This window comes from Lytechinus variegatus, chromosome 5 (genome assembly GCF_018143015.1).
Source record: "Lytechinus variegatus isolate NC3 chromosome 5, Lvar_3.0, whole genome shotgun sequence".
NCBI classification, from domain to species: domain Eukaryota; kingdom Metazoa; phylum Echinodermata; class Echinoidea; order Temnopleuroida; family Toxopneustidae; genus Lytechinus; species Lytechinus variegatus.
The window spans coordinates 37114978-37142376 of record NC_054744.1 but is presented as its reverse complement, the minus strand read 5'-3'; the positions used below and the strand labels follow the sequence as shown (position 1 = coordinate 37142376).

Genomic DNA, 27399 nt, shown 5'->3' with positions numbered 1-27399 from the left:
GTGACAATACAGGCAAACATAATTTCCATCAGGAATCTGGAAAGATTTCTTTTTTTTTATTTTTAGACAAACAGAAAAGAAGGGAGACGAAGTGGGAATGAAAGGAAGGGGGGAAAGAGAGAGAATGGAAAGGGATAGAGAGGAAACTAAAGGATGGCGAAGGGTAGAATAAATAGAAATAGAAGCACAAGAAAGGGAGAGAGGGGGAGGGAGGGAGAAAGAGAGTAGAGACTCGCGAAGAGAGGACAAATAACTGACATGGAAGGATCGATCAAGGAAGTTAAAAAGAAATAGCATCTGCCCACTAGATTAGATTGATATAATAAAGGAGTTAATTGGGAGGCCTTAGCGCCCCCCCCAAAAAAAAAAGCTAGAGCCCTCACTCCTCCTCCATGTACGGAGGTGCATGTATCCTGTTTGCAAGAAAATATCTCTGCTCGCACGTGAAGCATTCGTTATTTTTAACAATGATATACAGTGTATACATATATCATTTTTTAAAACAAGTGCACGCCTAGTTACCAATAATTCACAAAGTATTTCCATTTTACATTTTGAAAGCATTATAATGTAGATTAAATGCCTTGCTCACGGGCATAGGTGTCGCGGCCTGGGATCGAATCCCGGACTTTCCATGTATAGCCAGGCGCCTTAACCACTCGGCCACGGCACCGCCACCAGGGCTCCGTCTTTCAAAGAGTTACGATTGATCGGATCAATCGTAACTATGGACGGCCAGCAACGTCAACTATTATGCATTGCTTGTTCAAAATATTTTCTAGCTATGATGTGATGCATTCATTGTTTTCTTGAAATTTCACTGCGCTTCTCTTTGCTTACAAAGGACATTGTGCAAAATTTTCATGGAAAATAATTATGACACTGATGGATTTCCATAGAGTTACGATGATCGGATCAATCATAACTCTATGTATGACAGAGCCCTGGGGCCCCGTCTCACAAAGAGTTACCATTGATCTGATCAATCGCAACTATGGAAAACCAGGAAAGTCAACACATGAAATGCATGTTTGTTCAAAAATTGTTCTAGATATGAATGTATATCCATAAAGTTATTGATTTCTTGAAAATTTTGTGTGTTTTCCTTTGTTTACAAAGAACATTTTGCAATTTTCCTGTATAGAAAAAATTATGACACTGATGGATTTATAGAGTTTCAATTGATTGGATCAGACGACGGGGCATCTTGCTAGCACTGGAAGTGCGCCATCTTTGTTCATTATCGAATGCATTCCGTTCATCACGATTACACTGAGACGCTGGCTGGTTGCTATGACTAAAGTTGGTTCTTTTTTGAGAATTGGAGGTAACTTTTAGTTAAACTGATATACGATGTGAATTGATTATGATGTCAGGGTATATTTTAAAGAAATAACAGAGGTCGGACTTGCTTGATATTTAAACCAACCGTGCTAGATGGGTACATAAATCTAATCTCAGTCCGATACGTTTATTCTTGAGTGTGATCTAACCCAGGCTTCGTACGGTACTCGTAGTCGTAGAGTCGTACAAAGCACTCTAGCCAAGGCGACACCGCAATACTTACCCGTGTTAAGAAACTGGGACTCCACTCACGCGCATTTGGGCAGCCCTAGCTTAGAACTAAGCTTTCTTTCCGTAAAACTTTATTCTTATGATTCAATAAATGTTAATAAATGGCAGTGTATACAGCCACACGCGTGTGTCTTTACCATCCAGCCACACGCGTGTGGTTATATCCAGAACACCCATCTGGACTGTGGATACCGCCACACGCCGCCAGTAATAACAGTAAAACGCGTATAGGTCTGACCGTCTATATCACGATCAAAATAACCTTATTTCTTCATTAAATTCTTACATTCTAAACCACTCTGATTTCTTTAAATCGTTTCAATTTTATTCTCACCGTCTTCTTTCCTTGCTTTTCTTGTCTTGTTACAAAAGGCCGCCTGTTAAATAGCAAATTTCCACACTTTTTCTACTTGTGTCGATTCTCTACTGACTCTAGGCTATGTGCGCGTACGTGCGTATGTACGAAACCCAAACTGTGTAGGTCTACTACTGCGCTGCGCTAACGCTGTATGGGTCTGCCACCGCGAAGGAAGCCGGAATCGACACAAGTAGAAAAAGAGAATTTGCTGTTAAACAGACGACCGTTTGTAACAAGACAAGAAAAGCAAGGAGAGAAGACGGTGAGAATGAAATTGAAACGATCTCAAGTTATCAAAGGGGTTTAGAATGTAAGAATTTAATGAAGAAATGAGGTTATTTTGATGGTGATATAGACGGTCAGACCTACATACGTGTTTTACTGTTATTACTGGCGGCGTGTGGCGGTATCCACAGATAGGTGTTCTGGATATAACCACACGCGTGTGGCTGGATGGTAAAGACACACGCGTGTGGCTGTATACACTGCCTAATAAATACATAATGTTAAAACTTAAATCGGTACTCACCGGTTCTTTTCTTGAATTTTCTGCCAATTTCCCACGCTTCTGGCAACAATTCTGCCTTAAATTTTGTCGCCATAGACAGCTGTTCATGCAACTTTATTTATAAATGGAGCGCCCCTTACAAGAGTTGTTAATGCCGCGGAGAAATCGTTAGGCATTTTGGCCTGGCTGTGGCTGTGTTCAAGGCGTAGCTGTTCTATTTTTTAGATGTGTGAGATCGAAATCACAGCGAGTAAACACTCTTCCATATGGAAGAGTGTATACTCGCTGTGATATGATCCCGATAGGGAGGCGCAACACCCCCACCCACATGGGCGCAAATCCCAGGGCCGGGGGACATGTCCCCCTCACCCAAAATAGTAGGGGGCACATATGAAATGTCCCCCTACTATTTTTGGTCATTTCATTCAAAATCGAAATAAAACGTATTTTGGAAGAGACGATCTTACTTTTGGGATGCCCCCCCCTTTTTTGCTTGTTTGCTTAAATTTCTTTTGGTCAAGATGACCTTCTTTAGGGGGTGATAAACCTTCTTTTTTTGTTTGTTTGTTTTTTGCTTGTCAAATTTTCCAGCCCCTGGTCCCCCTATACCTTTGGGGAGAGATTTCCACCCTTGCAAGTAGACATACTCTTGATATTGTTTGCGAATCTGCACGGGCGTTGGGGGATGAGCAAATGCGGTGAGACGAGAACAAAAATAGAAGGGAAAAGAGGACAGAAAAAAAGTGAAAGAAAGAAAAATTAATGGAAAATAAAAGGGAAGAGAAAATAGGGAGAAATGTGATGGGTAAAAAAAATCATGGGAAAAGAGGACAGAAAAAAAGTGAACGAAAGAAAAATTAATGGAAAATAAAAGGGAGAAATGTGATGGGTTACGTTGAGATTTTATGTGCCCGTGCAAAAAGAAATGAGCAGAGGTTGAGATGTCCGTTTGGGCAAATGCCTGTCTGTTTCTCGGACTGGCGCCCGTGTTGCAAAAATTATTACCGTAAGCTGATGGAATCACTGCTTCATGTATACCGACAGTGACAGGATTTAGTGGTTGTAGGTATAAATCGCGCTCTAACGCTCTAAAACTGTGTTCTTTATCAAAAAGCTGTCCTTCATATTCATTTTTGCAAAAAAATATTAATTTCAATCATTGTCTATATAGTTATCCTGTTTATGATAAAAATACTTAGAAATTGGGTTAGGTTAGGGTTATCAAATTATCAGGGCAGAAAATATATTTTTTTTCTGATTTTGCGCGTCGAGCTGGCATTATTTGATCTGTGAGATTATGTTTTTGATGACATTCACAGCAACAATTATTAAACATTGCGCACGCGCCGTGCGCCGCATGAATTATGTAGATCAGGTGAATAACTTACCGCTATACACGAGCAGTTGCTCTATATATTCTATGTAATATAATATATAGAGCAACTGCCCATTTTTAATGGTCCATAATATACCCGATTTTTTTCTTTTTTGGAACGAGTATGAAGTTATCTACTGATATACTGAATGTACAATAAAAGTCATCATGTATTTCTTGACATTTCATTTACTTTTTTTTACCATATTATATCTCATAGCTGCTCGCATAGGCCTACGCCGTCACAAATAACAAAACAAAATCTCACTTTTTTTTCTTTTTTTGGTGGGGGATGGATTTTCCACTAGATACGCATACGTACAATTTTTCAAATTATTTTTTTCTGCTATTTTCATAATAAACTTTATATGATTTCGCCTTTGCACTATTATTTTTTTTAAAGACAAAATAACAAAATTACATCTATTCATCATCATCATATCATCGTCACCAACTTCATTCTCATCTTCATCACCACTACCACCATCATTATCATCATCACCGCCACCATCACCACCACTATCATCTTCACCAAGATAATTTTCATCATCATCGTCTTTCTTTTTTTCTTATTTTTTCCCCTTCCCTTCTTTTTGTCCTTCCTATTTTCCTCCTTTTTTAGAGGGGCACACCACCACACCCCCTCACTGGATATCGGCCTCTAAACATGTTTGTTGTTGTATATAACTTGGCGGATGCCTCATGAAATGAAATAAGAGAAAATAAGGAAAGTGAAACTAAGAAGAAAAACAAGAAATGAGGAGAAGAAAAAAGAAAGCCAAACAAGAAAAAACAGTATCAAAATTTTGTTGTAAACTCTTCTACGTCAGTTTAATAATTATGTTTTCAGTGAAATGAGAACATAAAAGAATTGAAACAAGTAAGAAGGGCTATAAATCGTAGCAAAGAAATTGAGGGAAGCTCCGAGACAATAAAAAGGGTGAGAAAAAGAAGACTTTGAAAACCTCACAACACAAGCATAATAAAAAAAAATATGGAATAAGAGAGGACAAGTAGCTGAGGGACCCCCCCTCTCTCTATTTATTTATCTATCAAACTCGCACATACAAGAACTTCTTACTAATCAAAATATTGCGAGCAAAAGGCACGAGCTGACATTTTTTTTAAATATTCATAACTGATAGACGCATTTTAAACATTATTCATGAAACTTATTACCGGTAATCATTCATTTCCAATCATTCGATTGCGACAAATGATCTGAGAATTTAGTGTTTTTAGGAATTCATTAAAAGCATAAAGTTGTATCTCAACATTAAAATATTGCAGGCACAACGCATGAGCTAAAGCTTTATACAAAGATAAAAAAATTTGTCATTTTAATTTTTTTGGTAATCATGAAATAGATTTATATTTCATGAAAGAAAGCTCAAATCCCGAGGAGGAATATTTTTATGAATTGACTTTAAAACCCGGGGGCCACTTCCATTCACGGGTGGATACCATGCGCGATCATGGGGTCTCAAAAGCACCCTAAACACGTAATTTCCTGATTCTGAAAATGCACCCCTTAACAAGTATTGACGTGTACCATACCCTTAACGAGAATTGGAAACAAAATGATACTCTTCAAATATTCCCTGAAATGAACCCCTAAACAAGTACAGGAATGTTTATTGTTAGGGTCCTTCGGTCTACGGCTTTACCTTATTTGGTTTAGTACGACCCCACCTTCTACACCTTGCGCAAATCGGACACTAAACACTAAGTGTTGGGGAAAACAAGGACATCCTTTATAAAACATTTTAATTTTGTTTTATCATCCCCTCAAATTCGACCCTAAACACGTAATTTTCCTAGCGAAATAGATACCCTTTTTTCATTATTTTTGTGTTTTTGACACCCTTATCATGTTACGTACATAACGTGCCCTAGTGAAAAAGACATTCTTTTTACGTGTTTTTTGGTCGCGCATGGTATCCACTCGTCAATGTAAGTGGCCCCGGGCTTAAAAAACTGTGGAAGCCCCATTCAATATTTGATTATAAGTCGAATAAAACAGTAAAAGCTGAAAAAATAAAGTATTTTGTGTTCCTCTATCATAATTCTCTTTCTCTTTAACACTGGTTCCCTTTTTTTTTTGGGGGGGGGGGTATTTTGGTTAAAAAAGGAGAGAAAAAAAAAAAATCATAATTGCTGGCTATAGTGGTTGAAGTGGTAGGGACACCCCCCCCCCCCCCCCCCTAGCAGCGCATCAGGAACCCCCGTAGTTATGCATTACACCAATATGGGACCAAATGATCCTTCATGTCCGCGGCGAAACTTATGCAATAAATTAAACTTTATTTTTTGAAAAATTTAAAGCTTGCGCTGTTTAACTCCAATTCACCTGAATTTGCGATGAATGCTAGCGTTATGAAATATATCATTATCAACGTCTGGCGAAAAGAATAACCAACCGATCACCTGACGAGAAAGCGTATCACGTGATCTGCATATCAGCTTCGATCGCGAGTCAGAAGTGAAGAGCAACTGCCAAGAAAATCAGGAAAAAGTCGTCAAAATGTAAGTTTCATTTAATATCTTTCATTTTATTGTTGTTTCTAACAATGTATTTACGATCCTTAATTATAATTTTAAAAAAAAAAGGAAATAGAGCGCGTACTTGTGAAATAATATCGAAATATCATGTACTCAAGATTTCTAACCCGGCAATTCCACTGATGTCACCTATGAGGTCCATACATGTAATGTTTGGACCTCATTGGTACTAGGAGTGGTACAAAGTTAGAGTCGCTCACACGTATTGCGAGGTTAGTTTACTCTACTAATTTCGCACCACCAATGTATTTACGTAATCGATTTAGAGTTGTCGGTTAACATCGCTTCATACAGTAACAATACATGAATGAGTGATAGCCGAAACTTGAGCGTTCCATTTCAATTTTTAACATATTTTGTTAATATAGATCTAGGCCTACATGTAAAAAGGACATTAAAAAAATGCTAACCACAGACTGGAAAGGGCCGAGGGGGGAGCCACTTACGTTGACGAGTGGATACCATGCGCGGGGATGATGAAACAAAATTAAAATGTTTTATAAAGGATGTCCTTTTTGCCCCAACACTTCGTGTTTAGAGTCCGATTTGCGCAAGGTGTACAAGGTGGGGTCGTACTAAACCAAATAAGGTAAACCCGACGACCGAAGGACCCGTAAAAATAAAACATTCCTGTACTTGTTTAGGGGTTCATTTCAGGGAATATTTGCCAAGAGTATCGTTTTGTTTCCAATACTTGTTAAGGGTAGGGTTTAACACGCCAATAGTACTTGTGAAGGGGTGCATTTTCAGAATATGGAAATTACGTGTTTAGAATGCTTTTTGAGACCTCATTGTCGCACTTGGTATCCACTCGTGAATGGAAGTGGCCCCCCCCCCCCCGGCGAAAAGGGCTTCACATGTCTCTTCCATGGAAATAAAAGGAAGGACATTGGTGGCGCTAATACAATTCACAACCTTAATTCAGCTTGTCATTTAAAAAACTAGATTCTTGATTCATTGTATGCGCAATTCCAATGATTGTTTTAAAAACACCAACAAATGCAATAACTTTGAAAATGTACTTTTTATATGATTTTTGCTGATGATAATACTTTTTGGAAAATATTCAAAGCAATGACAAATTAAACCAAAAATATAGAAAATTCTACATACCTTGAACGAACCCTCGCAAGTGCTACTGTTCATTTGTCAATTAATGTTCCACCAAAGTCTTTACAGTAAAAAGATTGGACACTGCCGACTTCACGTATATTTTTTGCATCGATTTGCATGTAAAATAATTTGAGTGCCTAGTCTTTCCCTTTTAGTGTTTTTGATATGAATATAAATTGTGCTGCCTCTTAAGGAGAAGAATTCTGAATCCGCGAGTGACCTCCAATGCTCAACAAGAAGAAAAATCAGCTTTAAAATTTATCCTACTGATGAATATTTCGGAAAAGTGGCTTCATTTTGATCGTCAAGTGTTACAAAAGATTTTTTAAACTAGTCAAATGTATTAATTTTGTGCAATCCCATGGAAGCGTTGCATGCGTTGTGCAGTTGTGCCGATCCAATGTCTGCACACTTGAGCAGGTAAAAACATCAACAATTTTGTTTGGGTTTTCTACACATTACCAACTCTCAAAACAATTTATGAAATATTGATTTCAGAGTTCCCAATTGCTGTCTTGCACACATGTGCGAGACAATACTTTTCAATCGGAATACAATGCTGCACAAAAACAAAAAAAAAAGCATAGAGTCTATAGAATTTTAAACCATTTGAATGATTTTTCTATACTTTCAGGGTTGTTTTCTTTTCTGTTCCTGTTTGCTTGTAGATGAACTTTCAGTCTTACACTAACTTATTGGATGGAGAGTAAGGAGAGGCTGTTGACGATATCAAATTTCTGGACGTCTTTTGACAGCTGCTAGCATGGGTCACGGGGCTAGTACCAATGTGAAGAAGGTTGCCCTAATCAAAGATCAAGGTTTAGAGGACTCTGATGACTCCAGACCAGTGTAGGTTATTTTTTGTTTTATTCATTGTGCATATATGCCAAATTAAAAGATGGGTGACATAAAACTAGTTTTGCCCCAAATGGATTTCAGAATTTTATCTACTCCTGATTGAAAAACATTGTGATTTAAAAAGCACTACAATTTTCCCTCAATATGTAAAATGAGTGGAGCAATATATAGAGGACAATGAATTTTCAAAATGTTTGATTCATTCCTCAGATTGGCAACACCAGATTTATTCTTTCTTTAAGCAATATTTCCTATACATTTTATGAATAATAAATAAATACATAATGCAATGAGATTTGGTAGTTTGTGTGATTCTTCAAGTGTATTCTTTATGGCTGTGCATATAAAAAAAAAAGATTGGACAATATTATAAAAGGATGCTTTGAAATTCACATGTATTTTATTCTTTTATGCAGATGGACAAGATCAAACTCGGATGGTTGCATCGTTGAGAATCTGAATTCCAGTAAAACCAAGGTATGCAATACCTCCGTACATTCTTTGCTTATGGCTGGGATAGGGTACATTTTTTTTAGTGTGAAATATGAATTTGAGATCGGTTAAGAAAAGGGTGTTTAGAATGTGAATAGGTTCATCAATCTATTCGAGAAAGTTTTCCTCTTTTGAATTAAACATATTTATATAGCTCTCATAATTTGCATGGCTATTAGTGTTTAAACAAAACGAAAGAGGAATGAAAATGTTTGAAAAATCGCTTTAGTCCTTGGCTAGTAAATGTTGGTATAATTAAAACCCTGCTTTATGCGTATTTGATATTAAATTCAAGCAGAAAAATATTTGGGAAACATGATACAAACTTGTACTTTAAATGATGTCTATTTTTTAAATGTAAAACGTATATAATGTAAATAAGGGAGGGTATGATATTTCCCTCTCGTTTTGTTTGTATTGTTTTATTTTGAATGAGATTATTTAAAATTTTCCCCAGTCTTTATGCCATATCAACAAAACTACTTGTAGCAAGTTCTAAAGTAAATGCATTTGCTAAGCTTTCATGGAAGTCATTACTATGAAATAAGCAGAACTTGTTTTGTTATGAGCTTTCATTCCTATTCCTGAAAACTAAGAAGAAAGTTATTGTTCTTGTTTCTTGGTTATTACAAAGGCTTTTTAGATTAGCAAATGGCTGTCATACCGTAGTTTTAATTAATCAAAGACTGCTTTTCTTGATACAACCCAATGCCAAACATAGTTTAATTCCTCAGTAAACATGGAGCATTGTTGTACCCCACTGTGAATCAATCACAGAATTCTTTTCTGTCAAATTGAAATACTCTACAGTTCATATAATAAACTACAAAAGAAGTATTATGGTAGTTAGTGCATGGCCTACATTACCTCATTTGCTTGCGAGTTTGCATATAATTGTTCTCCAAAAGTTTATAGAAGCTTTGAAATGTGATTTTTTTTTTCTTGTTTCAAATCTGAAATTTTTATTGTTATGCTTGTCTCATAAGTTCATTATATATAGTTCCAGCAGTAATGAATTCATCATTATTGCATTGGAAAAGATGCCTTGCTGGATTGCCATGCTTATTTTTTCAATCTTTCAGCAATACCACATACATATTTTCTGCCAGAATCATGTTGGACTTCTTTTATTTACTGGTATGCATACAAACACATAGACAGCCAATTTATCATATTTTGTCTGAACATATTTTCACTTTGTTTCTGTAACTTGTATTCATGTTATTTTTTTTTCAATGTTTTTAATTCAATTTGATGTTTGGTTGACCATTGCCCTTAGTGAAATGCTGTCTATTAGTATTCAAAATATATGCAGTGAAATAAAAAGTGGATCGTACTTCAAAGTCAATTTTTACGATATATAAGTGACAAATTGTAACAATGTCCGTCCACCCAATGTACTGCTTGCAATACTATGAATAATGTTGTGTGATTCTTTCTGTATTACAGGTAGATTTACTAGATCAACAGGTCTCTGAGTATAAAGAATTATTCAGGACATCAGAGCTTAAATTAGAAGAAACAGTGGACAGAGCCAATACTCTAGAAAAACAGGTGGGTTTTATCTGATGCCTTTCAGAATCATGTTCAGTTTGTGATTCAAAGTTCATTTTTGTGTAAACATCACTTATTGCACAATTATATATTTTGATGTAAAGCCAATTCTGAAGGCTCTGTTATTAAGTTGCTCTAACTGTTATGAATAATTTTACAAACACTGGCCCATATTTGAACTCCAGTTTAAATTAAGCCCTGGTTTGAAAATGTGGTTTATCCATGAAGTTACACCTGACTTCAGAATGCGGGCCAATGGGGTTATGAAGTGCCAAAAGTGATAGAAGGCCAAAGCTGTTCCTAACAATTAAATGAAGTACGACTATAAAAACGTCAATTTATTACAGAAAATCAAAGTTTGTGTTATTCTTATATTGTTATATTGTAATGGTTATCAACATCAAAATATTTCAACTTCAAATAATTCATTATGAAATACGATAGTGCAACCCACTTGAGTTACCATTATACAAGTGTAGATACATGTATTTGTGAAGTTGTTCATAAATCTCCAAGCAGCTTTATGAAATGCCTCTTCCTACATGTAGGTATTATACAAAGCTTTTTCAATCAAACATTGCCAATACTTTTCTGTTTACCTGTTATGCTTTGAATAAGATTTTCTCCTATAATGCCTGTTCTAACATACAGATAGTGGGAGAGAATTTTCTCCCAACCCTCATCAAACATTGACATATAATCAACTCTGAATTCAGATTCTTTAAACAAAAAAATTATCCTGCAAAATTTGCATTATTTTTTTCTTATTGGTGTAAATTATTGAGAATTTAAACTACCAAACAGCTATTTGAAACATACCTTGTACTCAAATACAGATTCCTGAAGATCCCAGTACTATCATTGAAAATATCATCCAAGTTTAATGGGTCTGTAAGTAGTCTATGATATAGGTGTACTATCAGATCTGTTCTTATTTTGTATTTTTACCAAAGCTTGCGGAAGTAGAAGGAGTAAACTTTGAGCTGACGGACACAGTAAGTGATCTTCAGCAGCAACTAGAGTCTCTTCAAGCTAACTCCGGGTCAGAGGTCAACAGACAGCTAGAGGAGGAATTGACTACTAGCATTCAGGTAAAAAAAAAATATATTTTCTTTGTAATTTTGTTAATTTATTAATTACCAATTCCTTCTTTCATTTGTTGGGTTTTATCCATACATTCATATCATCATTATTCATCCAAACCTTCGTATCACTCAATTCTTTTCTTCTCCTAATTTGATTTTGTTAATTTATTAATTAATTACTATCTCCTTTCATTTGTTGGATTTTTATTTGACCTATTCATTCACATCATTTGCAGTCATCCTAACAGTCATGTCACTCATGTTTTTATACAAAATTAAATTTCTAGGCAGCAGTTTATTTTAGTTTCTGAGATATGTTGGGATTTTCATGGTAATGCCATACAAATTTTTGGTAAAATGCGAAAATCCTAATGGAAACATTTTCATGTAGCAAAGCAAACAACAGCTGCACTTGATATGCAAATGCGCAGTCAGCCAAACTGTCGAATATGTACTGCGTTGACTTTGCGCGTGAAAGAGCGATATAAAGTTTTGCTTGCTTGCACTTATTGAAATCATGGTCAAGTTTGTGTATCCCCTATGGCAGCGCTTCACAACCGGTGGGCCGCGAAGCTCTCCCAGGTGGGCGGCAAGAAGCTCCAGAAAAGAAAAAAAAATAGGGGGAAAATTATCGTATGTTTAACATGTTCTATTTAATGTCCGAAAGTGGTATGTTTGATCTGTCTCCGTGAGTCAAACAAAGCTAAAGGCACGCCTATCTAGGTAGCCTGTTGTGATATAGACATACACATTGTATGTTGGTTTCGATCTAACTTTGATGTGAACATCAGGCCTCATATGCATGCATATCGCCCATTCACCGGACCTTTGCAAATGCATTAATTTCTCAAACTGATTGCTTTGAATGTGCTTAAGAGCTTTACGTTCAAATATCACGAAACACACTTTCATCAAAATGGACCGTGTTTTAAAGCGAAAGGGTGAGGGAGGAAACAAGTCTACTGTTGAAAAGTCCCAGGAGGTAACTGTACGTAAGACACCGGATACATTAAATTTGGATTTATCATAACTGCGCAGAAGTGCAAAACTAAAAGCAATGTGTGTCGAATGTGCTGAAGTTATTGTCAAATAATTAGGGCACTTAAACCGTTCATAGCTTCAGAGACACCTACATGTATTAAACCTCCGAAGAGTGCAGGAAAGCCAAAAGAGTGTTTCGAGAGGAAAAACGCTGGATTTAATTCACTGCAGAACACTGCGTACAGATGGGGGGGGGGGGCACTTGACCCCAGATATGTCATGACCAAGAAAAAAAAGACAAAAAGAAACTAGAATTTAATTCGTCATGCGGACGAATTAGGTGGTCTGTCATGATTTGTCATTCAGTGTCGGCTAATGTATGAAATAAATCATTTAGATACATTGATAATCTTGATCGTAGACATCCTAAGAATAAGTTTTGACCATTGCTAATTTTGAGAATTACAAGTCCAATTTTGCAAGCGAAATACGGGCATGATCCCGGCATCTGATCAAAAAATGAAGGGCACATTTCCGAAAGCTTAGAATCTCAGCTACAACATACTAAAAGCTTAAAGAAAACTGACCAGAAAAAATGGAGATATGGCTCACGAAATAGAGGAATATCGAATCTAGTTTTGAGAAAAAGTCATGTCCCATAGAGATTACACGCAAAACACATGTGATATGAAAAAAGCAATTATAATCTGTTTTATCTTGCTAAATTTAAACTTTTATACCTTTTAATTATCATAAAGGATCATGTAAGAAGTGGCAAAAAGAAAAAAAATTGAAAAAAAAATCATCTTGTTCACCCCAGGACTCGAACCCGCGCCCTTTAGAAAGCAGTCAAAGCCACGATATTCCCCATAGAGAATACACGTAAGCAATTTTGAGAATTACAAGTCCAATTTTGCAAGTGAAATACGGGCATGATCCCGGCATCTGATCAAAAAATGAAGGGCACATTTCCGAAAGCTTAGAATCACAGCTACAACATACTAAAAGCTTAAAGAAAACTGACCAGAAAAAATGGAGATATGGCTCACGAAATAGAGGAATGTCGAATCTAGTTTTGAGAAAAAGTCATGTCCCATAGAGATTACACGCAAAATGAGGAAAAATGACAGGCCTCTTTTCATCGCTGTTTTACGCAATGATGCGTTTCTCAAAACGAATATTCATGTTAACTGAGGAGAAAGAGTACATTCTAAACTACAACATATTGAAATCTGGGCGAAAAACGATCTATATTCGAGAAGTTACAGCCAAATTTGCATAAATTTGATGACGTCATTTTTGAAAAAATGAAATTTTTAGTTTAGGCGCCATTTTGATGACGTCACGATATAATTTAGGGACAATGGTGACATGAAATCAAATCTACAACTAATACTCTATCGATATATGAAAAAAATGGGGGGTCAATGGACTATTTAAAGAGCTACAGTGAATTTGCAATAGGCATGTTTTTGCCCATATATGGCCTATAGTGAGAGCTCGCGCGCACACGTGCTGCAAACTTTAACGGGGGTTGATTTCGTTATTATTGGTCGTAGAAGGTCGATAAAGGCATCAAATTGCTCAGAATTATATTATCAATGCAATGGTGTAAAAAAAACGGTGTTTTTGCACTGCGTTAAGGCATTACGCGCGGAAACGCACGCGCAAATTTTTGAAATGCTTAGAATGACCTGAAACGTACCCAAAAACTTTTATAGGCCATTTGGAGAATTTTTTTACCTTTGACGCGCGCGTCATGACCTTTACATGACCTTTGATGACATTGACAGTTGACCCTTGACCTGAAGTTAATGTCATGTAAATATTGTTAATTTTTGATAATTGATAATGAAGATATGATAAAATGAAGAATTTTACAAAATGGCGCCTAGATGACGTCATCATGACCTGATGACCTTGAAAAGCTTATTTTGACGTGTCCATGACAGATCCTATAGATGACATGAAATTCAATGAAATTGACCAAGTCCATTTTGAGATAACTTGGCGACAAGAAAAATCCGTAAAAATAAATAAAGAAATAAATAAATAAGAAAATTCTAACGAAATTAAGAGGTGATCTGTCAAAGACAGACCACCTAATTAAATAAAAGGAAAAGGAATAAGGGTGAAACATATTATTTTTAGAATATTGTATCAAAATCTGACACAAACTCAGATTTTTGTAATAAAAATGTCGAAATTTTTGCTTGCTCGCCATGCTCGCTCCCAACATTTTATTAATTGTATGCAATACGCCATATCAAGCCCCCTTAATTTTTTGGCTCATGCCACTGCAACAGAAGATCATAAACTTATGCACTAATATGCTCCTTACAATAATTGTCGAGACAATCTTGAGTCGATTGAGACAAGAAGTCACATCCTTCAAAAAAAAAAGTTTGGTAGGAGGTGGGCCTCGAAAAAAATCTGAGAGTCAAAGTGGTCCTCGAGTAAAAAAAGGTTGAGAAGCACTACCCTATGGTGTTTTTGTTCAGGGAAAATCTAAACCGCTCAAACCAAAATTACATGCAGGTAGCTCTTTTCTTTGATTCTTTGTTTTGTGTAAGAATAAAAGTACCAATGTCAAACAATTGTCTTGGTCGTTCCAACCATGTATTTTCTAGTAATGAAAGGGTTATTGGGCTGGAGAACAAAGTGGAAATTATTGCAAACTTTGAAGTTAATTTTCTCTGAAATAGGTTTGCTCTGTCGTATGAGTGATACAACGGTTTGCATGACCGCTGACAATATATTCATATACTAAAAGGACATGTCCACCTAAAACAAATTGATTTGAATAAAAATAAAAATTCCAACAAGCATAATGCTGGAAATTATGACATCTTAAAATTACATTTCATTTCACAAAACAGTTATATGCACATCATGGTCGGTATGCGAATGAGGAGACTGATGACATTATCCACTCACTATTTCTTTTGTATTTTATTATCTGAAATATGAAATATTCAAATTTTGTCCTCATCGTCAAGTAAAACAACAATTAATTCCTCCATGAATATTTGTAATTAGCATTGTTTGATACTATATGGTTCAGTCAAGTTGGTCCTTATTGTCAAATCTGTAAAAAATGAAATATTGAATAATTCAAACAATCAAAAAACAAAAGAAATAGTGAGCGAGGGACACCATCGACTGTCTCATTGTATGTCATTGGGTTGTGCATATCACTGTTTTGTAAAAATAAGTGAAACTTTAAAATGTCATAACTTTCTTATTTAACATGACATTTGATTTTAATGAAACTTTCAGCTTAATGCTAGTTTTATTTTTCTTTATTTATTCAAATCAGCATTTTTCCTGGGGTAGACTTGACTTTTAAGTTTGATTTCAATTCTGTCATATTCCTTCATTCCTTTATTCTCATCCTTTTAGTGATTTATTCATTTAATATTTGTTTTGCAATTATTCATGTATCCATTATTCTACTGATTGCTCATTTATACATTGGTTCATACATTTGTTTATTTATCCATTAATTTATGGAAATAAAAATTTCATCTTTTCATCTTTCAGTCAAACATTTTTTCATCATTCTTTTGATTAATTAATTACTTATTTGTGTTCATTCATTTAATCTTAATTCATTTCTTTATCAAATAATACATTTATATATTTCATGCATTTGTCCATAATTCATTCAAGAATTTATCGATTCCCCTTTTCTTATATATTTTTTTTATTCTGTCATGATTCCAGTATTAGTTTCATGTTATGAATATTAAACATATGATACAGATTTTTTTTCATAAGCATATCTTTGACTTTTTTTTGACTTTTTTCCCTCTATGTTTTTCAGCAAGTTGAGAAGTTGGAGATGCATGTTAAATTATTAGAAGAGCAAATGGCTAGCATGGTAAGTACCTTGTATAAACATTTGTAGAATGGTAATGTCCACTCACAGTGTATACATTCAGGTGTATCCTCATGAATTTCAACAATATGTCTTCAGCTCTGATTCACCTTGTTAATCGCCTACTCTAATTAAAAAGAAATAGATAAATATATTATAATATAGTAAAAAAAGGTGATTTTCAGTTGCCCTTTCATGATTTTTGAACAAAAAACAACATAGCTATTTGCTTTCAGGCATCTGTTAGCAGAAAACTTATAGCATCACAATTGAAATGTTCTGATAACATGTTTATTGATTGATTAATTTGTAATTTTTTTCTTCAAATTTTATTTCTATAAAAAGCAGATTCAGTAGACAAAAATGAAATATGAAAAGGAAATTATTCAAAGTGAATGTATTACATATTGATATTAGGCATTTTGTTAAACCCTTTTTCTTTACTGTAAAGTTACTCTTTGAGGTAAAATTTTCTCACGAATTTGTACATTTATGTTGTTGATCAAGAAGAATCATATTCAATTCATGGTAATAATTTCACATATGTAATTTGCCTTCGTAGCGTTCTAAGTTTCGTAAGAAGTTGAGGGCAGCAAACACAGAGGTGACAGAGTCTAAACAGGATGCATCTCTCAAACTGTACAGTCTTAAAGATCAGATTAAACAGCTCGAGGAAGAGAACCTTAAACTTACAGGTGAGGCTATGGTGTCTTTGCTGATTGAAACATAATTCTTATTGGCCTTACTTAAAATGTTCTGTTGCCACTTTCTCACTTGGGAACATTAGGAATGTCTGGTATGGATAACTGAATCAAGATTACAAAATTTGTATTTGTTCCACAGCGACAACTTCCTTATTGATATTGATTTGATAATTGCGCATGTGGTTTCTGCAGTGGCAAAGAGACTTAGAACACTAGATCTTGAGGGGAAATAGCAGTTGGTCAAATGGTTATAACAAGTAATGATTAGGGCAAAATGAAATTAGACTAAATGATAGTATTGAATTAGATTAGTTAAAAAGTAGACCTCTAATCTCCTTTCAAGACATGAACAATTTGGATTCAATCATCTACTTCAGACAGACTTAATAATATTTTGATGTGTTTCATATCTCTATCAGTTGCTTAGTGGCTCCAGTTCATGTTGATTCTGTTTTCCTTTAATTATTTACACTGTATCTGTCAAGTCAGAGTTGTGATGGGGTGATACATTTCATTCCTCTGTGTGATAAAATGAATTCCATTTCTTATTTCACAGTCCTACTACTGCATGCATGCATGCAAAGTGTAAGGGTCAGACATTTTAGTACATACACATGACAGAAATGTACAATGTAATGTAAATGCATTTTATTGACCAAGAGTTCATTGCAAAAAAAAAGTGTTGGATAGATCGAGGTAAATATCCAACAAATATGTATAAATCCTCCTTTGATTATATTTAGAATTTTTTATTCTTTCTTCATACTAAACAGAACGACTTGATCTAGCCAACAGTAGACCTAGCAAGACGGAGCTATCATCAAACCAGACAGGGGGTGATGATTCCAGGATGATGGTCATTCTTGAGTTGTCCAACCAAGTGTCTGCTCAAGAAGATCAAATCATCCAGCTACAAGAGCAGCTGCAAGAGAAAGACAAAACCATCAAGGAACTAACCAATCATCTTGATCATGTGAGGACAGTGAGTCAAGCTCTAAGTGAATTGGGTAGCAGGCCACCAAGTGGAGCCACCACTAGGCCATTGAGTGGAAGGAGTCAGCAGCAATCTTCAAGGAGTGGACATGTGGAGGCTAGGAAAGGTAGTGAAAGATCAGTGAGGTCAGGAAAATCATCTGAAGGTATTCAGGGTGATGAACTAGATGTACATGTACATGTAGGTGATCATCAAGAAGTCATCGGGAGACATGTCTCTGGTAGTACTGTTGGTGAATGTGATGATATTCCCAGAGATAAGGAAAGGACTTCATCTGGTAAATCGGGCAGGAGACAAAGCTCATCTCAAGAGAGAAGGAAGAGTGGCAATCAGGATGAAAGGACACGTGGTGGTGGAAGGAGATATTCTGAAAGGTCTAGCAGTGCAGACGTCAAGGAGGTTAGAGGTCATAGGAGGAAAAAAAGTACTTCTGGAAGTCAACCAAACGATGCTTCCGCTGCTGAACTACCTAATGATGGCTTTGTAGCTGAAGGGAATTCAAACACCCACAGTGCATATGCGGACACTACTGAGAACTTGACAAGGGATCAGATCAGAATAAACTCGGCAGGAAGCCAGGATTCTGCTTTCCATGAAAGCCCATTGGAAGGGACAAAGAGCGCGCCCTCTAGTGCTGGGACAAGTCGGCACCGTCGAAGATTGAAGGCGGCTCAGCAACGGGCCTCATCACTTGAAACAATAGACCATAGTGGCTTAACATCTCCCAAACCACCACTAAAACCCGAAACAAACCTGTATGAGCGGGACTCGGGGGTTGGTAATGACTTAGGTCCAGTGTCAAGTAGATCTACGTGTACAAAGGAATGTGATCAGGATTTGGACGACCTGTTACAAGAACTCATGAGTGATGAAGGCTCTAAGGACACAGGGTGGAAGAAAAATTCAAATTCAAATCATGGGTTTGGGGTTTCAGAAGAAAAAATTCGGAGCTTGCTATCTGATAGTGCGTCCTGATGAGACCCTAGTTTTGCTCATTGGATGTGCTAACCAACACAAATAGCCCGCAAGATATGGAGTTTGTATCTGATCTGAAATAGGAGAAATGACAACCAATTGATACATGTAACTACAGCGATTGTCAAGAGGTTTGTTTTTTAAATACATTTTTACAACCTTTTTTCTTTTTCACCTTGATGGGTGGACCATCATTTTTTTTCTTTTTTTTTCTTTTTTTATAAATGTGGTACATACTGATTTGTAATTTTCAGAGTCTATCAATTTGGGTCACCTAACATATTACATCAACATGAAAACACAGAAAGCATTGGTGTACTGGGGAATACATATATATTTTATTTGGGGTTTTATATATGTACACTAGACTATGCATAATTTGACCCTCCATTTACATGTATCAAATAATCACCTAACTGGAAGCATCATTTCAAACCAGACTATGAAAAAAATGTGCTAATTACTTGTTCTAAGTTGAAGTTAACCAAAGTCAAACATATTTCAGTGATCCCTGGAAATTTGGCTTAGGCAGTCTGTAAGTGGCAACCAAATTGTTAATTTGATTTGAGGGTAGGAAACAGACTGAATATTGCATCCATCAAACCCGACTCCCATTTTATTAATGACATGGATTTCAGATCTGCCAGCATGCATTATTATCATGGAATACTTCACTTTGGTTGACAGTTAAGTATTGTTTCCATGGTAGCGCTTATAAAGATATTGAATTATTATTTTTATTCATTACAATTCCAAACAAACCACAAGACTGGTTATTCACGAAGAAGGGTGCCTGTATGGATTCTACTGTTCTTATTATAGGTCTAATAAGAATTGTAAGAAGTCACTCTCATGATCCTTTTTAATGCTTGTTTTTGTCTTGATTCACAGAAAGACTCCAGAAAATGTTTATGAAATATATGTAGTCATTTTGGCCTGTTTGTCTCTTTACAAAGAGAGTTGCATTTAAATGCACTATGAAAGGCATCAATGTAATCCCAAAGACACTCTTCTGATTGATTGAAAATCAAGTTTTATTTTGATTTTTTAAGATGAGTTGATTGCATCTCAGGCCAGCGTGTCCTCAAATTAAATTCAAAATAATGCTGTTCACATACTGCATGGCATGGCTCCCATCAGTGAACACCTAACACTGAAATCACCCACCCAGTCCTACAGACCAGTCACCCACCTGTCAACACAATGATTAAACTAGGTGATGGTGCCTTTGTTAGTGCTGCACTCAAACTCTAGAATAGTCTCCCATCCTCAGTAAGAAACACATGATCTCTTACCATGTTCAAAACTAAACTAACAACCTACATGTACTTTTTTCAAGAGCGGTTCAATAAATAAGTCCTTTTTTGTTATGTAATTTGTAGAGAAAGAAGGCTTCTCTTTTCCCATAATTATCACTCAATAGTATTTTTTGTTTACTTATTAACTATTTCACCTTTTAAGTATTGTAATGCTCAGTTGAGTATATACATATAGAAATTGTGCAATTTAAATGTACAAAATATTGTATTTATTATTATTTTCATTTTTATTACTACTACTACTAGCACTGACATACTTAAAATAAAACTAAACATGCAAAACCTGCAACAACAAAAAACAGAGTAAAAATACTCCCACTCTCATCAGCCCTGAGTTACCCTTCCTGGTGGAGGACTTCAGGGAATGGAACTACAAGGTACTACTATTATTATCATATGTATTGGTAAGTAAGCATGGTTAAATGCAATCTTGACATTCATGAATATTAACATCAACATAATACCTTCATTGTGTTCATTTAGCTTCTCTTGTTATTGATATATGGGGGTAGTTACATGTACACTTTATATCTTGTTTGATTTCTGATAATAGAAAGATAATGCTTTATTGAAGAATCAGTGGTGAACATTTTATAAAAGCCACACACAATCACACAAAAAAGTTGTCAGTGTTGTTTACAGTTAGGCAGTTTTGGATTCCAGTGCTACAGTGCTTTCTAGAGTTGGGTAGAATTCCTCTTCATTCATTTTTCAACAATTATGGCTACTTCAGTACAGTTAGGCAAATTATATAGAGACAGGAATTTTAATCTGATTGTATTATGTTTATCATATCTGTTGATCTGTTGATTAAGTTTATGATTGTACTGATATAAATCATATTGATTTGTTTTCCTTTTTATTCTCAGTTCATTTCCCCCAAAATGTGCAGAGTTGTCGCTGTACGGTACAGCATTACATACTAATGATATGAAAGATTTACATGCATTACATAATATCTTATTTAGCGGACTATGTATGCACAAAATATTTACTGGGACCTGGGTGGAATGGAAATAATTCAGACAAAAGGAATATCCTGGTAAATTTGAAAAGTAGAGTTTAATAAAAACAAGCAGTACAGAAAGAATTTTTCCTGCTTTGAACCCCAAAATAATTTTTTGAAAGCTTAATGAGCACACATTAAAGAAATATCAAATTAAGTAATTGTTGTTAACAGGGGCAGTCCCAGGGTATTTTGAGGGGGGGGGGAGGCGTCTGAAGAGCAACATTTTTTTGTATCACCTGGATAGCAGAGTGAGACTATAGGCGCCGCTTTTACGACGGCGGCGTCACATCAAATCTTAACCAAAGTTTAAGTTTTTGAAATGGCATCATAAATTAGAAAGTTTAAAAGCCTTAGCACATTCCGTCCATTTTATCTAAGAAATGTTTGAGTGTAATATGTAAATGAAGGAATTATTAAACACACATTTCTTTCAGAATTCAGACTTTCTCGTGATTATGTCCATTGTGATTCTTTCTGTCGATTTACCTTTGTGCGGAACTTTGGTTAATCAATTTTATGATCAATTGTAACTATAGTAAATTGTTTGCCATAGAATTGTGATTGATACATTTTTCAGCTGTTTGACTTATATCAATCTATTTAATACAGGGAAGTAAGACAAGGCATCATAGGTTTTGGAAAAATAATTTCATTTGTTTTAATGAAAATATAATCATAAAGCAATATCTGATTCAAACTGTAAATATATGTTAAAAAAGGTTAAAAAAAAGAAGCCAAACCCACCAAAAAAAATAAAACAAATACAAGCAAAGTAACTGATATAGGATGGTATCTGTCATTCCTATCCATTCTTGATCATTTATTTTTATTTGATATACAACTGTTTGTCGCCTCAGCAATTAAGATAAAATACTCGGTACCTTACAAATGATTTAAACTAGTAGCCGCATGATGTATGGCCTTAAAAGAATTCAGATTTATTTCAGTTTGTGCAAGAGAGGCAGTCGCAGACTGTAAGATCAAAATGGTTTCTATAAAAGTTTTGAAATATTTCACTGGTAAATAATGAAATAGATATATTTTTTGTAAGTTGCAACAATTTTATATTCAAATTATAACATGAATACTGAAGAAGATTGTGTGCCGATGAGTGAGTTGATGATGTCATAATCACACCTTTACTTTTTCTTTTTTTAATGCAATTTTCTGCTCTTAAAATGTAAAACCTGGTCCGACTCGTCAATGAATGTATGATAATCGTCATTGATATTACCTACTTAAGATTTCATAATAACAAAATACAAAATAAGTAAGTCGGCTTTGACATCATTGGGTATAGTTCTTAAAATATTCTGAACATCAAAATGCAATGAATTTCTTTTTATTTATGTAGTATTTTTTACAATTATTATTTGCTGATATATTTTTACAATTAAAAAAAAACTTGATAGAAGGATTGATTAATTAATTGAAGGATATCAATTGACATCAGTTGGCTCCATGAATATTGTTATTATACCACCTTTAGAATAGAATACAGTAAATGCTACCAGAAGGAATAGAATTTTAGGCATTTCGGGATTTCAATTTAGTTTAACTTTTAATCAGAGTAGGCCCTACTAAAATTATCTGAGCGGGAGCTGACATTTCTTTACCAGGGGCGGATCCAGCTTTCGCTATGGGGAGGGGGGGGGGGGTGTATTTTCATCTTTATGTTTGCGATCGGATATTCTAAGCACATTTGTAACCCTGAACAATATGGGTATATATCCAAACAATTGATGCGAGTGCAAAACGCGAGCTGAAAATTTACGATATTCTGACCTCAAATTTGGAAAGTCTATAATCACTTTTGGTAATCAAGAACAGGATGGGTATTTATCTCAACATTTTATGCAAGCTCAAAGCACGAGCTTTTTTTTAATTTCCGACCCAAAACTGGACATTCTAAACACTTTTTGTAACTATGAACAACATGGGTATCTTTTATAATAATTTATGCAAGCGGGAAGCGCGAGCTGAAAATATGTGATATTCTGACCTAAAATTTGGACATTCTCAGCCTTTTGGTAAACATGAAAATGGTGCGAGCGCGAAGCGCGAGCTGAAAATTTTTGATATTCTGCCTTAAAATTTGAATATCCCAAGCTATTTCTGTAATCATAAACAGGATGGGCATCTAACTAATCGATGTGAGCGCAATGCTCGAACTGAAAGTTTTTTTTTTTAATTTCGTCGCAAATATGGACGTAAAGGGCGTAATTCTAAGCACTTTTTGTGACCATAAACAGTATGAGTATCTATCTGATCAAAAATTTATTCCCCTTGAAGTGCGAGCTTAAAAAAACTATATTCTGACCTAAAATTTGGACATTATTTCGAGTAAGCATTTTTGGTATCTAACAAAACATTTTATGCGAGCGCGAAGTGGGAGCTGAAATTTGTTATATTTCGACCCAAAGTTGGACACTCTAAACACTTCTCGAACCATAAACAGGATCGATCGTCACCTTATTAAAAAAAATTATTGATGCGAAGAGCGAGATGAAATGTTTTGATATTCTGACCTTAAATTTTGACTTTCTAAGCACTTTTAGTAATCATGAACAGGCATCTAACTATGCATTTGATGCGAGCGCCAAACCCATGTGAAAGATGAATTTGGCGCCTCCGGTTAAACATGAAATTGGCGCCCCAAAGGTCGAATATGAATTCGGCACCCCCTCCCTAGGTTCAACAAGAATTTGGCGCCCCGGTCAAACATCAAATTGGCGCCCCAAAGGTCGAATATGAATTTGGCGCCCCCTCCCTTGGTTGAACATGAATTTGACGCCCCAGGACAAATATCAAATTTGCGCCCCTATGTCGAACATCAATTCGGCGCCCCCAAGTAAAACATCACTTCGGCACCCCTATGTCGAAAGTCAATTTGGCGTCTCCATGTTAAAATATCAACTCGGTGCCCACCCCCCCCCTCGGTTGAACATCGATTCGGCTTCCCCCTATGTCGAACATCAATTAGGCGCCCCTATATAGGTAGAATATCAATTCGGCGCCCCCCTCTTCGAACGTCAGTTCGGCGTCCCCTTCCTTTTTTCTTTTTTCCCCTTCTCTCTTTCTCTTTTTTTTCTTTTTCTCTTCTTTTTTTGGCGCCCCCTTTTCGTCCACCCGCATGCTCTTGAACCCGATGCATATCTCACTAAACAAAATAATGAAAACGCGAATATCATAATGACTTCAAAACGGGATATTGTGTCATTTTCTTCCTATTGAACAAGATATGTTTTGCTTTCTTTTTCTCTTCTCCCCTTTTATCTATTTTTTGTGTGCCACCAACTGGGATCGTCTATCGGCCCCTATGATTCGCCCAGGAATATTACAAGTTGCAAATACAAAGCTCTACTTGCATGACTTTCAACAAGGTCTGGTTTCAACATAATAAAAACTGTCCACATAAGAATGAATTTGCATTCCATTTTGAAGAGGCGTGATAGGTCAGTCGGGACAGCGCTGGTTTCTAGTGAAGCGGGTTCTATTCCAACTTGATGCGCCAAGTGCACTTTGGTAAGGCATTTCACACTACCAGGTCCCTCGAATAGGACGTTAATCATTTGGTTCTCTGATTGCATGCTTACAAGCAATTATGATTTCTTAGCAATTGGGTAAAGCACGGAGTGTTGTTTTATAATATTGTCATGAAGATCTTCCATTTGAGAGTTTTACATAAAGGCGTGCGACAAGTTAGTTTGTCAAAGATTCATATTAACTTTATTTTTAGAAAAATCAAACCATTATTTTAAAAGAAATTTTCGTATGTCATTCTGCTATATTGGATAAAATTAAAAATTGCAGTAACGAAGAAAATTTGTTAACGGCTTATAATACATCTATGGGGATAAATTTTGACAAAAGTTAAACTCGCTGCAATTATACATGCCATGTGGACAATTTGTATATAATGAAACAATTGAACTTATACATGTAAATAAATTCTTGTAAAAATTTCGATTAAATTTTCATGAAACGGTAGTTATTATCCTCTTGTGATTTATTCTTGTTCATATATTTTGACCGCCCTTCTTATTTTTGCTTAACTTCATACGGTCCCGCTCCAAGTTTGTATGCACCAATTTCACAACCAAAAAAGTACGCGCAACCTCGATTCATTTTTCCCCCTATATGGCTGGTCGATCTGATTTGATGAAATAAACATGTATTTTAAATATCATATGGACCTCTAATTGGAATAGCGTTGTTTAAACCTTCACCCTTCTACCATGAAATACGTCATCTTGTCGACCGTGTATAGTCAAGGCTGTTTTGACACTACAGGAAAATGTGAGGGAAAAGGGGCAAAGAAAGATCACTATTGATAATATAACACACGAACCTCCGTAACACAAATCTCGTTCGGACGCTTGCACGTTAGAAACAAAGCTTGTTGCGGTAATTGACAAAATGCATGAAAGTCAGCCGATTGATTTTTAAAATTGGATTACAAACGGAATCCCCCTTTTCCGCTCTCAGTCCTTTTTATTTTTTTGCCAGACGTAATTATGATGCGCGAAATGATTTTTCATTATTTCATCAGGTAAATCTGTAACGATTTTAAAAATTAATTCTGTGATACAACGCGGTCAAGCATTAAATTTAAGTTTGACTAACAGTTTCAGCTTTTTACCTGAGAAATCGAACAATACTGCCGATAATGATTAGATAAAACAAAGAAAACATAATTGTATATTTCTATAGAATGATTGATTTGAATATTTTAGCGGAATATAAGTATTATATTCATTTTATTTCTTCTTAAGTAATGTTCTAGAATAGGTTTGATAAACTCTTACTTAAAAAGTATGACTAAGTGTTGAAAATGGTAGTTACACATTAAAATCTAAAGGCTCTAAAAATAATCGAAATACTTTTATCGTTTATCCTTTCATATTATCATCTTCCTCTTCAATAGCACCATTATCTACACGACCACCAACAGCATCACCACCACTACTACCATCAACATCATCATCGTCATCATCACCACCAACATCGTAAATTGTCATCATCGTCAACATCATTATCATCATCATCATCATCAAAATCATCATTACCACCATCATCTTCACCACCATAATCAACGTCATCACAATAAATAAAATCTCCACCCCGCACATTGCTAGGGTAGCTAGCAACCTTCATGGACCTATAGCAGTTCCCAGGCATGCAGTCGAGCTGGAGGTTGGCCGATGATTCTGCGGTACACCAATGCGGGCTTGTCGCAAACGATGGAATGGTTGGAACCATGCGTGGCAAGTGCCTTTTAACTGCTAAACTGGCATGTATTAGCTATAACATATATCTACCACACATATGATAACATAGGGAGAAAAAATAATGAAGCAAACGGGCAAAAGAAAGACGAGAAAGAAAGACAAAGAAAGAAAGACAGAAAGAAAGAAAGAAATTACAAAAAAAGGAAGGAAGGATCGAATGAAGGAAAGAAAGAAAGAAAAAAAAAATGGAAAAAGAATGTGCGAATGAAAGAATGAAAGTTTTTTTTGCAATTTATAACAGAGTAAAAATGAAAAAAAAATTGACTCGCATATTCCGTCATTATGTATCGTTCAATTTGAAAAAAAATGTGGGAAATCTGTAAGTGGTGAAAATATTCATGATAATAATCCTGTCATTATGCTGAGAAATGTTCAATAAACAACAAAAATGCATTTTAGCGTCATATTTTGGAAGAGTTGCAGTGATGGATCTACGGGGGGCGGGGGGGGGGGGGGGTTAGGCCGATTAATCCCTCCCCCCCTTGGCTGCCAAGTAAAAAGTAGTGACATTTTGAAGCCAACTAATCCTTCATTTTATAGTGAATCCCCTTTTTTTGCTTGTAAAAAATATCTCGGTACCAAAATGACCTTCATTTGGTAGTGAACCCCCCTTTTTTTTGCTTGTCAAGTTTCTCGATACCAAATATTACCTTCATTTTGTAGTGATTTTTCTTTTTTTATCAAATTCCTCGGTCAATCCCCCTCTTGGAAAAAAAAGTAGATCCGCCCCTCAGTTAAAAGTAATTTCAATTTGTAAAAAAAAACG

General features: G+C 35.6%; 1 protein-coding gene across 2 annotated transcripts; it reads left to right on the top strand.

Moving 5' to 3' along the window:
• The first annotated feature begins 1241 nt into the window (after positions 1-1241).
• Positions 1242-21780, top strand: LOC121416058 (nucleoprotein TPR-like). Of its 2 annotated transcripts, none has more exons than XM_041609500.1 (8): positions 1242-1327; positions 8160-8340; positions 8766-8826; positions 10291-10395; positions 11349-11486; positions 16288-16344; positions 16904-17036; positions 17819-21780. In XM_041609500.1, exons 2-8 carry the CDS (start codon positions 8255-8257, stop codon positions 19012-19014), a joined length of 1776 nt encoding a protein of 591 aa, XP_041465434.1. In that variant the 5' UTR covers positions 1242-1327; positions 8160-8254; the 3' UTR covers positions 19015-21780. The 2 variants fall into 2 exon arrangements, with proteins under 2 accessions (XP_041465434.1, XP_041465435.1); XM_041609501.1 differs by having other exon boundaries at positions 1287-1327; positions 8126-8340.
• The last annotated feature ends 5619 nt before the right edge of the window (positions 21781-27399 follow it).

Bases quoted from the DNA above. Each gene is read 5' to 3' on its own strand.
- LOC121416058 (XM_041609500.1), top strand. From the start codon at position 8,255: ATGGGTCACGGGGCTAGTACCAATGTGAAGAAGGTTGCCCTAATCAAA. The intron at 8,341-8,765 runs GTAGGTTATTTT...TCTTTTATGCAG, and splicing joins TCTGATGACTCCAGACCAGT to ATGGACAAGATCAAACTCGG. The intron at 11,487-16,287 runs GTAAAAAAAAAA...TATGTTTTTCAG, and splicing joins AATTGACTACTAGCATTCAG to CAAGTTGAGAAGTTGGAGAT.